Raw genomic sequence first — 14,835 nt, 5'->3', positions numbered from 1 at the left:
ATATTATACGTAAAAAAAAAAATTATTATTTATTTTTCATCCACATATTCTCAATCAATCTATTATTTTAAAATTCATTTTTTCAATAAAATGGGTGTCAAAAACCCGCCTAATGATTTTAATACATAAAATCACATTTGAAAATCTCATATATTTCGTATCAAAATTTTTAATACTTTCTAAGTCAAATTCAAAGATTAACATACATTTTTCATATAGGCACTGCTTGGTTTGAAACTCAATAAATTCGGACTATGATGTTTAAACTGATCAATTATTTTTATAGAATTCGGTAAATAAGTGAAATGTTATGATTTCTTAACCCAGACAAATCTTCAATATGGTTGCCCAATAATATTAACCTACAAAGGACAGAATAATGGTGGCTGCAATTCCACAAAGGAAGGGAGAAAGAAAGGGAGCAATGGTTCAACACAAAGTCACCAAGCATCGGTTGCCTTCTTTTCCTCTCTTTCAAAACACCATTTCTTCACAAACAATGAGCTAATATATATTGTTTTAGGGCAAGACGAAGGGGTGGACCAAACAATTTCTAGTTCTTGGAGTAGTTGTGACCAAAGTCTAGTTTTCGATAGGGAGCAACAAGATGTTGTTGTTACTGGGGGGAGTTGGTGTGCTTGTGCCTCGTGGTGGTTTAACCGAGATTTAATTAAGTGGCTAGAGAAATGATACTATTTTATTTATTTTATTCGTAAATAAGGGTATGAAAAGCCATTTTATAAAAAAAAAAAAAAAATTTTGACTTTGTAATAGTCCATGAATGGATTTTGTCCGTGATGACCAACTCCGAACAAAAACACTGCCCCTAAAACAAACAAGTTGGGGACTCTACGAGGCTAAGAAAATATGTTAGAGACGAAGTTGCAACAAGTCCTATAGATTGTGGACCAACAAAACAATTGTACTATATTATGGCTCTCTTGTAGTTCCCGAGAATATCAAGGGCACATGCATATCCGCCTCTTCCTTCCTTTAGCCCCACCACGGACCCCAATCCCCCACCACCACCTCTGAACTGCGGGCCTCACGAATCCCGGCGGAGATTCCAATTTCAGTGCAGAGAGAGAGACAAAAGTCTGTTAAACAAGGAAAAACCCAAAAAACCAAATAATGTGCCCGATAAAACACAAACAAAAGCACCACCACCACCGTAGCGCCACCGCGACCGCCACAGTGGAAGACTGGAGAGAGGAATCGATAAATGGGGGATCCTTAAAACACGTAGACCTCCAGAATGGATCCAATGGCTGGGCCTCGCCTCCGGGTGAAATATTCTCTCTCCGGGGACCCAATTACTTTGCCAAGAAATCCAAAGTGCCGGCAGGTGATTGGTTGCTGAACCCGGCCGGAGTTGACTGGCTACGATCCAATTCCAAGCTCGATCACGTTCTTTCCAGGCCCGATAACCGTGTAATGGCTGCTCTGAGAAGCTCGAAAACTCCGGACAAATCATCCAAAACCTTCATTGTCGCGGTAAATTTACAGGTTCCCGGCCGGGATAATCACAGTGCGGTATTTTACTTTTCCAGTAAAGTGGATGAGCCCATTAATCCAAATTCACTACTTCATCAATTCATTCATGGGTCTGATGCATTTAGGGATAGTAGATTCAAGATAGTGAATAAAATTGTGAAAGGACCTTGGCTTGTGAAAACTGCGGTGGGGAATTATTCCGCTTGCTTATTGGGTAAAGCTTTAAAATGTCATTACCATAGGGGACCAAATTATTTGGAAATAGATGTTGATATTGGTAGCTCAGCTATTGCCACAGCGATTTTGCGTCTTGCTTTGGGATGTGTCACCACGGTGACTGTCGACATGGGGTTTCTGGTAGAATCGCAATCTGAGGAGGAGTTGCCGGAGAGATTGTTTGGGGCGGTGAGGATTTGTCAAATGGAAATGAGTTCTGCAACCTTTGTTGATAGTGCTACGCCTTCCAGTAAAGTCTTGCCAATGAATAATGGAGGAAGTGAAAATGAAGATGATTAGAGGGGTTGTTATTACTCTGATTAAGTAAGTTTCTGAATTTTCATATTGGCAATGGTGCACAATGATCTGTTAAATTGAAATCCATTTTCAATGGAGAGTGATGGATGTGGATAATAACTGTTAGGTGAAACTGTTGCATTATTTTTCTGCACTTTGAAAATAATTTCTTTACTCTCAACTAGAGTTTATAATTCTAATTGCTGCTTAATTTTCCAGTCGCTGTGTGATAAAATGGTTTCAGATGGAAATGCAAGAAATTACTGGCATTGTTCTAATTCTGGAAGATAATATGTATATCGTGGTTTTGTAAATGGACTATGACATGCCATTTAAAGACTAATTTGGAATGCGAAATTTGTTTTCAGGAGCCAGTTCTTTCTATGATGCCATGATAAACTGGCATTTGCTTATGGTGTTTATTAATTATATGTCCTGGCCTATTTGTCTTGCTTGGTATGATCCGACATGCTTAGATAATAGAAATGACAAATTGCAGTATTATTGTCAGCCTTTCTTGGTTAAATATGTGTTAGAAGTTGGGAGGTCTTTAATGATTCTATCGGGAATGTTCTTAGTTGCAGAGGAAACCATAATCCTTTGTTAGTATCCTCACATTCTTCTGATAATATTTGGAAGAAAATTGTCTGGTCGCTTTTGAGTCGTGAGAACTTGCAATTGGATTGTTGGCAGAATAGTTTGCGGAATTCACCAATATTCTGAATTGTATGTCTCACTTTTGCTTGAAGGTGACAAGCCATTCTTTAGGAGTGATATGAATAAAGAGTTTTCGCAACTAGCATGGGAATGTACTTTGTAATTGACCTGAGTTTAAGTTAAACATTATTGATCCTAGCTTGCCTCTTACTACCAATTCAAGAAAGAAACCAAATGCGGCAACTGGCAATCAATATTCATATTATTGATCTTATGGGTGTGAGCCGAATTGTTACTCTTTAGTTCTGAATGTATTTTTGTTTGTTTTGTTGCTGTTTGGTTTTGAGTAAAGATTGGAATATGGGATTGGATTGATTAATTGATTGCGACGTGTTTTTTTCATTACTGTAAGGGATGTTTTAGCTTTGGTTGGATTAGGATTTGTCTGTTCATGGCCAAAATGTACTTTAATATCTTGTCTTGGACTAAAATTTAAGTTACAGAAATGAATTTGCATTCCTAGATTCTATACTTCTATCTTGCCCAGAAATGAATTTTCCTTTGCTGGCAAGATGTGTTTGTGCTGCTTGACTATATTGTAAAAATATCTATTGTTTGTAGTCCCCTTGAGCAATCAAATGGTCGATGAGATGTCATTTGTTTTGTAATTGTCTACTCGTGTTGAGGTACAAGCTGAGCACACTGTTCGGTATGGAGTCTTTTTGTGAACTTGGTTAGGGTCCTTGAGGATGAATATCGAACCTAAGGTGGCGCTATAGTGGTGGTGGTTGATGGTACAGAAGTTGGTCTTTGGAGGAAATTTGATGCTTGAATCAGTTGAAAGGTTCTTGAATTTTTAAATTTTTGTTGACAAAAATGCCGGTTTTGGTTGATCTGATTATTATAGAATTCATAATTTTTCAACCGCACAATTCTCATACTTTTGACAAAATTTGATGGTGCAAAAGTTGGTCTTTGGAGGAAATTTGATGCTTGAATCAGTCGAAAGGGTTCTTGAATTTTTAAATTTTTGTTGACAAAAATGCAGGTTTTGGTTGATCTGATTATTATAGAATTCATAATTTTTCAACCGCACAATTCTTGACAAAATTTACTAAAAATCTAATTTTTATCTAAACAAAACAGGTGCTCAGAGCTATAATTCTGAGTCAGTTAGTCTCAGATTCATATTGCTCGTGTGTGGTTCCGTGCCCGGCCTTGCATTTTTCTGCATTGGTCGTCTTGGGCTTTAGGTGTCCGTACAGGGTCATACCAAAATGTGAACTAAAATTGTATGAGTTGACTTGGTTCATGTAGGCCAATGTTAAAAATAATTATAATATTTTTAATAAGAATTAAACAAAAATATGTTCTTCTCAATTTTCTTTTTTCTTTTTCTTCTTCTTCTTTCTTTCTTTTTTTTTTTTCTTTTTTCAAGATCATTACTAAATATTTGTGTGTATGTTATAAATTATAAACAAGAAACTTAGATTAAGAACTTACCGAAATTCGATAATTAAATCTTGGCATTTGATTTCAAGTACTCGATGTCTTCAACCTTTATATCTTCTAAGGTGTTCTCCGAAGTTAAAAGTAGATAGGAGTGTGAGTACCTTTTATTAAAAACAAGAAGCCTAATTTTAAATTGAACAGACCAAGAAAAAAATAAATTTCTATTTTTTTCTACGAAAACGTGTCCCGTTTTTTCAATGGGGAATTTGGCTTGGCCTCCATGAGGCAGATATAAGTCATTCTCCAAGTCCAAGTCAAAGTAGATCTCAATCGATTAATTGTAAATGCAGTTATCGAACTTTAATTATAATTACCATTAAGTTCAAAACTTTTTCAAACTATCATAGGGAACTAATTGGACATGAATTATTCAACCTCCAATAATTAAATCATATCTAGTCGATATTAGACCACTGATATATATATATATATATATATATGTGTGTGTGTGTGTGTGTGTGTGTGTGTGTGTGTGTGTGTGTGTGTGTGTGTGAGCCACATTATTTTGATAATAATACATTTTTGAATAGTATACTGATGGGAAATATGTGGTTAAAAAATTAGAAATTTTTTTTGATTTGTGTGTAATATTATTTTATTGAAGAATGTATGGTTAAAATGATGTCAAATCACTGTTTAAGAATGCATTTTTTTGAAAAAATGTGGTTCAAACAGGCTATATATATATATAAACTTGTCCCATTGATTTAAATGAATACTCGATGATCAAGTGTAACTTAATTCTTCGAATGATCATGTTATGCCCCTGTTTGGCCCCCATTTTGCGAAAAAAATTAATGGGTGGAATAGTGTATTTTTGAAAAATGAGTGGTTGGAAAAGAAAGAAAAGTTTTTAATTTACGTGTAATATTATTTTATGGATAATTGTGTGATTGAAAATAAGAGAGAAAAATGAAATGTAATGAAATAAAAATTAAGGGGGGCTATATAATAAAACTTGACATGTGGTTATTTCAATACACTGGTGTAATAGTGTCATCTTTAACTATTTATATGATAAAGATAAATCACAAACCTGAACAATGAATTTGGCAACATACAACATTTCAGTACAAGGTGTCAGTCTTTTTACATTTGTTATTAACCAATTAATATTTATGATCAAAATATAAGTTGTATTACACTACGCTTCTTCATGCAAGCAAACAATTTATATTATTACAAATGATTGATAACTATATTTTAAATGGTTATTTATGCTTTTAATCTTGATAAATTACGATTTATTTGAGGGGATTTCTACCAAATTATTTGAATTGTAGGAAAATATAAAGGTCGAGCACAATTGATGCAAAAATGTGATGATTTTGAGCGTAATTGGAGATCAATTCGAGCACTTAAAGATCATCTGAGGTTGCAATCAATCAATTGAAAAAAGTCTTGGGATGCAATTGGATAAATTCACGAGATTAAGGACAAAAAATTGACAAGTGGAAAGTTTGTGGAGCAAAGTAGAAGTTTTGAAAAACTGGAGGATCAAATCGCAATAAAAGAGAAATGGGCCACGACAACCCGCAGCCATTGAATTTGGGAACAATACATAACTCCTATATATAAGAATTACATTTCGAAACTAACAAACTTGTAAAATTATTTCAAAATTCAGGTGTTAATTCTAATTAATAATATATTTTATATATAATTATTTGGAATTAATTATCTCGACCCAATTAATAGTATCCCCAAACACCACCCCCACACTACCAAATTAATAATTTTCAATCAATAATAGGGAAAAATTCATATCTCAGGTGTATTGTTTACACCAATTCAAAAATAAGATAAATAGTTTGAAATTTCAAAATTCAGGTTTATAATTAGTTAATTAAAAATATTTATTAATTAAAGATAATAAAATCACAATTACACGATTAATGATCACAAATTAATATTTATGGGTCACAAATTTATTTACTAGTTACATATCGTTAAATTAATTAGTCACAGATTATTTCGAAATCACAGAACAAAAATTTTGTATTCACAGATTATCAAATTTTAATGCTAGACCAAATCGTTGAGGTCACAAATTATTTTGTAGTCAAAGATTATCAAATTTTAAGGTCACAGACAAAATCGTTGGTCATATATAACAAACACTCCACTCCCGATCCCAATCCACCACAAATCATTAGTCACAGAGCAACCAAAATAATTGCTCACAATCACTATTACACCCCGCCCCCGCCACAACACCACCACAACGCCCACCAACAACAACCAAAACGACTACCATCCACGTCTCACCAACACAATCGGCTTCCACAAACAGTCAAACACAGATCTCCCATAATATCAACACAATCGCGCTGCAAATCCCACCACCAGCGACCATTGCACAGTAGTTCGAATCAAAAACCAAAAAAACCCCAAAAATCAACCACCAGATCCGTCACCCATGTCATTCCCACACACAAACCACCCGCCGCAAGAACCACCACCGAACCACTGCTATTCACCAAAACCACCACCAAATTTCCCCACTACAGAGGAGAAGACACCTCTACACAACGACTCCGGCTAAGTAGATCCAATCGAGGAGAACGAAATCACCCAAAAAAAAAAAACCAAACTCACACCCCAAATTTTCTCTTCTACTAGCGACCAAAAAACCCCACTCTACTCCCCAAATTTTTATCTACTGCGACAGGTACACTGCCAGGCAACGACATATCGCAAATTTTGCACGTACATCGCCAAACGATAGATCGCAATGTTGCACGTACTGTGCATGGTGCATTGCAGCATTACTCATGAGATGAGAGAGAGAACGTAGTGGGCGACGAGAGAGAGTGAGGAGAGAGAAGGGGGATGCTGTGAGTGATTCTATGAAGATTAGGATTTGGGTCGTGGGGCTGGTTGGTAAATATTAATATTTAATTATTAAATTAAAATCTAATCTGCATAGAAAACTATCCCACCTAGTTTTTGCACTAGGATCTTTAAATGCTTGGATTTTTGTAATTTCCTCTCAATAATAACCCACACCCACTCACCCACCCAAGCTACCTATAAAATTTTTTCAGCCCAATTAATAGTATCTCCAAACCTAACCCCCACACTACTAGATTAATAATATTCCAATCAATCATATCCCCCCACCCCATCTCCTATCCCTATCTATAAAATTTTTTCAGAAATTAAAAATATTTTTTTGGAGATTACACCCCTCACTTGGAACCACGCCCATTGACGCTATGCCACCTATCCTTCCTACCCATCCACCCCACTTCCATTTCAACCTTTAGAAAAATTTCAGAAATTTAAAACATTTTCTGAAAATTACACCCAACCCCATGGAACCACCACCACCAAACCCCACCCTGTAGAAATTTTCCTTTTTTTTTTTAATTTTTAAAATCTGTAGATTATACCCACCCACGGACTAATGGTGTTTTCTATGACAAAATCTATTGTTTGTAATCGTGCATGTGTTAGATATGACTAATGATGATAAAATTAGTCCTCGATGTGACCGTCTGTGATAGTTTAAATTGTGACTGTATGTAATTAAGTAATTAACATGTACTTATATTTCTATCTGTGACCAAATTTATCTTCAAAATGACTATTTGTGACTAGATTAATCTTAATCATTACAGTCAGTGATCAAGTTACAACAGATCACAGTTGACATAGATTTGGTCACAAACCAATCACAATAAACACATACTTGGTCATATAAGGTCTCTACAAATAAATTTGCACAACCACAATTCACTACAGTCATCACCACCATCACATTCAATGCACCACCACTACCACTTTCAACTCAAAATAACGACCAAAAATACTACTTTCACTAACTTGTGACTAACTGTGACTAAATTTGTCTTCAATAAAACTATCGATGACCAACTCAATCTAGTTTGTGATTGTATGTAACCAACTCATAGTTATCATAGATCTTGGTCATAGATAATCACAATGAAAATATATTTGGTCATACATGATTTTCATCGCCACCACCATTCATACAGCGCCACTTTTAACAACGTCAAGAACCAAACACGCACCACCTTACCATAGTCACATGCACTCCCAACAACAAAACTATCGTCGCCTACATAACCATCACCAACAAAACTACAGCCAACATATCAAAAAATCACCAACAAAACCACTACCAACAACAAAACACTCATAGATCTATTGTCTCCACTTTCTCATTGTCAGAGACTTCCTCAAACACAGCAATCGTCGTATCAATGGAAAAATAGCTATTAAAATTAGCCTCATCAATCATCACCACGGGCAATGGCCATTTCTGGGGACAAGATCTCTAGCGCAAAGATCGAGGATGACTATTTACTTCCAATTTGATCTAAAAGGCATAGCCAATGGAGGCGATGGAAGTGACATTGAGAGGGTGTTTGAGCCCTATTTTTATAAAAAATGCATTTTAGAATAATAAATTGATGGAAAATGTGTGGTTAAAAAATAAGGAAAATTTTCTTATTTACGTGCGATATTATTTTAATGAGAATATGTGGTTGAAAAGAAGAGAGAGAAAAATGTATTTTGAAAAAAAATGAAAATCAAATAGAGCCTGAAATCATCACGACTGGAGTCGTTGCTCGACATGACCCTCACCAATCGGCTTCGACGCTATTCGCAGGCAACGGCACATCGATTTTGCGAGCTCATTGCGTGTGTGAGTAGCGACGAGAGCTGCTAGGCGCATGGTTCTACTCTATCATGCGTAGTGACGTTGAAAATGAATGAGGTTGGGTAATGGGGTGGGTTGATGACGAATGCGTGAGAGAGAGAGAGAGAGAGAGAGAGAGAGAGAAAGAGAGTTTATTTAGAGATTTTGAAACGAAGGGTGCATTGGTTGGTGAGTGCGGTGAGGTGGCGTGGGGGTTGGGTGAGGTGAATATCTAGATTAGGTTTAATTAATTTTTTATTAATTATAATTATTAAAACTTAATTATCAACTGATTTATTAAATAAAAATTAATCCTCTTGTTTTTTGAAAATTAATCTTTAAAAGTAGGTTTCTAGGTAATTTACTAGTTGAATTTTACGTGGAAGTTGGAGGTGGCCTCGGGTTGTTGCGGCCTACTAGTGATCGGGTCCTATTGGGTAGTTTTTGCATTTTTTATTTTATTTTATTTTGATTTTTTTAGACTTTATTTTAGATGGAAGCTCTTATATGAGGTGTAATTACTATATAAAGATTTGATTACATGAGAAAATGGTTCCACATGCTTGAGAATTAGAAAAGTCACAGGGAAGCAAAATTTGAGGCAAGAAGAGGATCTTAGTGCAAGATTCATTCAATTTTCTACATCTCACTTTAATACTCGATTATGTACTCAGTAATTAGTCTTTTTTTTTTCCCATCAAGTATGAGTAGCTAATTTTTTGTTAGGAAGAACAATGTAGTTTATTTAAATTCCTTTAATTCAATTTTCAAGATTTTAGTTCTCAATTTCATGTGTGTTGATTTTATGTATGGTTGTCAATGCTTTGAATTATTTGACCAATTATTCAATGACATCGTGAATTTACAACAGTTGAGATGTGAGTTATAGGTTTAAATCACGTAATAAAATTTGAGAATTAGTATAAAAGCGTAGAGGTTCGTTTTTCTAGTTAATGCGGTCATTACATGGATTCTTAGAAATTTAAGGCATTTAACTAAAATGTATTTTGATTCATATAGAGATATGGAATTAACTTAGTTAAATAGAATTAATTTGAACTCGAGAGAGGTAAATTGGACACGTTAAAATAATTTGACCAAACATTATATTAAATTAAGTATCTTGATCAGCGAATTAAAGAATATTGATAAATGAAATTGTATGCCTTAATATCTCCTTCATATTCAAAACCCTAATTCAATTTTTGTGTGCATCCGATAACTTTCAAATAGTTAGTATAATTTAGATAAGCAATCACCAAATCATAATTTATTTTTCATCAAAGAGAAGTTAGAGGTAATAAATTAAGAATAAGTAATAGTCTATGTTAAAACGATTATCCGGACTCAAAGGTCCATCATATTACTTGTTTGATATTGGACATTTACGATAGGAAAAGCACAAAAATGATTATTGACAGTTTTATTAAAATGTTAAATACTAAATAAATGCAATAAAACAAAAGAAATAAAGCAACAATTTGTATTACTTGCAGGAATGATAACATTCAAGTAGTTATTATAATTTAGATAACAAATTACCAAATAATAATTTATTTTTCGCATAATGGAAATTAGAAATAAATAATAGTCTACAAAGAAACAATTATCAGGACTCACAGGTCCATTATATTACTTGTTTGATATTGTACACTTGTGATAGGATAAACGCAACAACGATCACTGACAATTTAATTAAAATATTAAATAAATGCAATAACACAAAAGTAAATAAAACAACAATTTATTTGTCATGAATATTATTATATCACAACAAAATATAATATATGAGCACACCCAACACATTCGACTTGGTATTGCAAAACTAATGTTCGACTGACAGTAGCATCGTTGACCCTTATACATGATTGGGATGCGATTTTGAATAGTCGTACATTTTGTTCATACATTTCCTTACAATCGAGATACCAAGATCAACTTATCATAGAGTTGCGATTTTTTTCCGAATCTGTCGTGTCTAGGAGAAAAATTGGATAAAATCTTGAACCTGAATAATTATGCAGGCATCTCAAATGGCGAATATCAAATCTAAACTTGGATTGATTTTGAAGAAAAGAGCAATTTTCCTGCTTACATCCATGACACAAAAGCTTAACTTATACCTATACTTTATCAGAAAATTTCTTTCGACACTTGCATATTTCTTTGACTGAATCTTTTCTGTCTAAATTTATTGTCACACACTCTATTAATTTCTTTCTGTGGATGTATGCATATGTTCTTTAACATCCTCCAGGTGCAAATCCTAACTTTCCTCCTGCAACGTCATACACCACCTCCAGCGTCGTCTGCTGGACGTTTCCGAGAATGCCCACATCCGAGGCATCACTGTTTGCCGCGAATGCCAAGCACACACGGGACGAGTTAATAACAATAAGTATTCCCGAAGGCGCTAAATCCACTTTCACATTGCCACCGAAGGTAAAACTGATCTTTGGAATGCTTATTGTGGTATATTTGCTAAGATCATAGCACGTATCCAGTATCGAGTAGGCCGGTACACTGGGATACTTTTTCATCTGTTTCTTGAACTCAGTGCTCAAAGCTTTATAGGCTGCAGGGGGGAGTCGAGTTATGACTGTCCCGGAGTCTATGATTGTGCCTGGAGTCTTGAATACGGATGGTCTAATAGACAACTGAGTCGTGCCTACACTGATTCCTACAATGTCGATGAAATAGAATGATGTACCCCGTGATGCAGCAAAAGTGGTGAATTTCACATTGCTTGAAACTCCACTCTTTCCAAATGTCAAGTGTCCAGTTGAGGATGATGATGATGGGAGACAATAGGAGAAGTATTTTCCATATCTTTGCGCCGTTTGGGATACGAAAGAAAGAGAGTCCCGGCCAAGTCCTAATAAGCCTGCCGTGTTTCCAAACAGGCCTTGGTTGTTTTGGCCACAACCAAAGTAGAATTTTGGAACTAAATCTGATGATGATATGGTCAATGTGTCTTGACTAAAGAACCCTATAGAGAATGATTGGTCACCATATTGTATGCCATACACACATGTTTTGGTGGAGCAACTGGGGTCGTTTCCGGTGGTCGTGGAGAGTTGAGAACATTGAGTCGAACTACACGAGACATTTGAATATGTGGTCGATGCAATCGGGTTGAAAATTGGATCTTGCTGTTTATAGCAAACGCGCGCACATGGTTGACATTGAGTCCATGTTAGGTCACTGCCAGTGTCAAAAATCAAGGATAGCGATTTCTTGGGTGTTCCAAGGCCAAGGGTTACAATGTAGTTTCCCGAGCCAAGTGCTCGACCAGATTGCACCGGAAGGGCTGCCTTCTTATCCTTAACTTTGTCCATCTCTGCATTGAGATTGATCTTATGCTGGATCGAGTCAACCCGAGATTGGTCATGGGTGAGTATCTCATCGAGGGATGGGGTGGCATTGTCTTGGCTGTGCTTGGAACATGGACCATGCCTGTGGAAAACTTTCAATGTGGATGGCCTCTTGCTGTGACCTGGTATTAGTGCATGATCAATTAGGAATAATTTTCCTAATAATATGTTATAATGATGCAAATTAACATCATATCGATTCTTATTAAAGAAAGACGAAAACTGAAGTTGTTCAAATATGCATAGATTAATGAAATGGTATTTACCTAATTGAGTGTGCTACCAACAAATTGTTACATTGCGCTTTCCGGTTAAAACAAGGAAAATATATAAATATGTTTGAGCCATATTCTTTGAAAAAAATATATTTTAAATAGTGATTTGATATCATTTCATCACACATTTTTCAATATAAAATATTACACATAAATTCAAAACTTTTTCTTACGTTTAAACCACGTATTTCTCATCAATACACTATTCAAAAATGTATTTTTTATGAAAATAATGTGGCTCAAACAAGGGCAAAGTCAATGGATTAGTTTAGCCATGGATATCTAAAATGGTTAAATAATGGTTTAGTGGGGTCTTCTCTAGTTAATAATTGATCAAAGGAAAAGTACTAAAGAAGCAGAACCATTACCACATTTTCTAATACTTCTTGTTTCTTGCCTTTTTTTCAATAAGTGATTGCTTCTAAAAGTAGGACAAGAAATTATTATTATTATTATTATTTTTTAAAATTAGGAGGATATAAGCCAAGGCTTTAGGAAACAAATTGAAACTTCATGTTCGAAAATCGTAGTCGATATAATAACAAATCGAAACTTCATGTTCGAAAATCGTAGTCGATATAATAACAAATCGAAACTTCATGTTCGAAAATCGTAGTCGATATAATAACAAATCGAAACTTCATGTTCGAAAATCGTAGTCGATATAATAACAAATCGAAACTTCATGTTCGAAAATCGTAGTCGATATAATTGAACAATAAATGTTTAATTTTTATTTTTTAATACTGTTCAATACTATAGAGTTTAGTTTAAGAAGCTTTTAAATGCACTAAAGTTCCAATAGCGGAGGTCTGGGCAGATGGCATAACAAAAGGTGATTTTGAGATGCAGTACCACGCCACCCCACGCTGGCCCCCAATCCCTACTCCTAATCCTATCATTACTGGCTAAAGGAAAGTAGGTTAGACTTTTACATTATTAAATATTATTAAAACGAAAGAAGTTAAAATTTTATTTATCGAAAAAAGGTTTAACTACAAACAATTTTTTATATGAGTAGATTGCTTGAAAGGAAGAATAATTGAAGATTGAGATTCGATATTTAGAGAATATATTTCCCATATATCGTAAATTCTATAATAAAAAGCAATGACCAATAATAATTAACATTTTCTTTGTAAATACTATAAAATTACTTATATGACTTGGTTTGAAATTTGATATCATGTTGCAATTTACTGAATTAAGCAATCTCTTATCAAAATTAAATTGTTGCAGAAGCCAACTGGATACTGGGATATTAGTTAGTGTAAAATTTGTAATTATTTGCAAATATTAAAGTACAAAAATCTTTATGGTAAATATGAAAGTTTAGTCATGCTTTAATGTTATTTTTTTATTAATACTTATATTCTCAAAAAGGGTCTTTTATAGGGTAAGAAAAGTAACTTTGCAAAAAAAAGAAAAAATAAAAAATAAAAAATAAAAAAGTAATTTAAAAGTAACTTATTCTGATTCTCAACCACGTGGTGTGTGAGAAAAATAGAAGCATAGTCTAGGGTAAATAACCATTAAACCCGATCTCCCGTGCCCTTAACATGTTCTTGATCGGAATCCTCCGACCAAAGTTTGACCCGACCCGATCCGATCCGACCCGACCCGACCCACAACACAACATCACATTATATATAAGAAAACTCGAATTAAAAATACTTATTTCAGTAATATCAATAAATAAACATGCATGCACAAGGTAGAGATATATATATAGAATTTGTATGTATAACCTTTGGTGGAGGGGCTGCAGACAGAAGCTGGCAGTAGAGAACTGATTTCAACAGTATGATAATGGCTTTCTATGGCTCTTCTTCCTTCAAAAGCATGGCTTCTAATCAGTAAAAATGACAGAAAAGAAAAGGAAATAAGCAGAAAATTGAAGAGAGGGGAAGAAATGAGAGAGGCCATCAAGAATTCAAAAAACTTTTGATTGTAAGTTTATTGCCAAACTACCATCATATATAGATGGAATTTCGAGCCTCCATGTCACCCAATATGATAAATTTATTCTTTAATTACTTACTTTTTATTTAAATATTAAGAAATATGATTAGTTATCTGGGAAAATTGACTGGGAGGTTTGTTTAGTGTAATTTTAATTTCTTAATTTTATTTATTTATTATTATTATTATTATTATTATTTATTTATTTATTTATTTTTATTTTTGTGTATTTACGAGTTTATGTGAGTTTTTGTGTATACAGAGGCTATATGGGAAGTTAGGTAGGTACAGCTCTCTTTTAGTTACACACCCCACTTTAGATAGAAAGGATACCCAGCCTTGTGATTTGATTTGACCTTATTCAAATTTCAAGAGCTTG

At 34.3% G+C, this 14,835-nt stretch overlaps 2 protein-coding genes across 2 annotated transcripts; one reads left to right on the top strand and one right to left on the bottom strand.

Annotated features, from left to right (window-relative positions):
- Positions 1-965: 965 nt before the first annotated feature.
- LOC111398695 (protein ENHANCED DISEASE RESISTANCE 2-like) lies at positions 966-3,047 on the top strand. The gene has a single exon (XM_023025734.1). The coding sequence runs from the start codon at positions 1,132-1,134 to the stop codon at positions 2,008-2,010; it is 879 nt and encodes a 292-aa protein (XP_022881502.1). The 5' UTR covers positions 966-1,131; the 3' UTR covers positions 2,011-3,047.
- Positions 3,048-10,879: 7,832 nt separating this feature from the next.
- On the bottom strand, positions 10,880-14,462 carry LOC111398694 (aspartyl protease family protein At5g10770-like). Its single transcript, XM_023025733.1, has 2 exons — positions 14,243-14,462; positions 10,880-12,341 (listed from the first exon to the last, which is right to left on the bottom strand). The coding sequence occupies exons 1-2, from the start codon at positions 14,418-14,420 to the stop codon at positions 11,089-11,091; spliced, it is 1,431 nt and encodes a 476-aa protein (XP_022881501.1). The 5' UTR covers positions 14,421-14,462; the 3' UTR covers positions 10,880-11,088.
- Between the last annotated feature and the right edge of the window lie 373 nt (positions 14,463-14,835).

Source organism: Olea europaea, chromosome 8 (assembly GCF_002742605.1).
Source record: "Olea europaea var. sylvestris chromosome 8, O_europaea_v1, whole genome shotgun sequence".
Classification (NCBI taxonomy): Eukaryota; Viridiplantae; Streptophyta; class Magnoliopsida; order Lamiales; family Oleaceae; genus Olea; species Olea europaea.
This window is presented reverse-complemented; position numbering and strand designations above follow the sequence as displayed.

Coding starts and splice junctions, on each gene's coding strand:
- LOC111398695 (XM_023025734.1), top strand. CDS start 1,132: ATGTGCCCGATAAAACACAAACAAAAGCACCACCACCACCGTAGCGCC.
- LOC111398694 (XM_023025733.1), bottom strand. CDS start 14,420: ATGGCCTCTCTCATTTCTTCCCCTCTCTTCAATTTTCTGCTTATTTCC. Junction 12,342..14,242: donor CTGCAGCCCCTCCACCAAAG/GTTATACATACA, acceptor CACTAATACCAG/GTCACAGCAAGAGGCCATCC.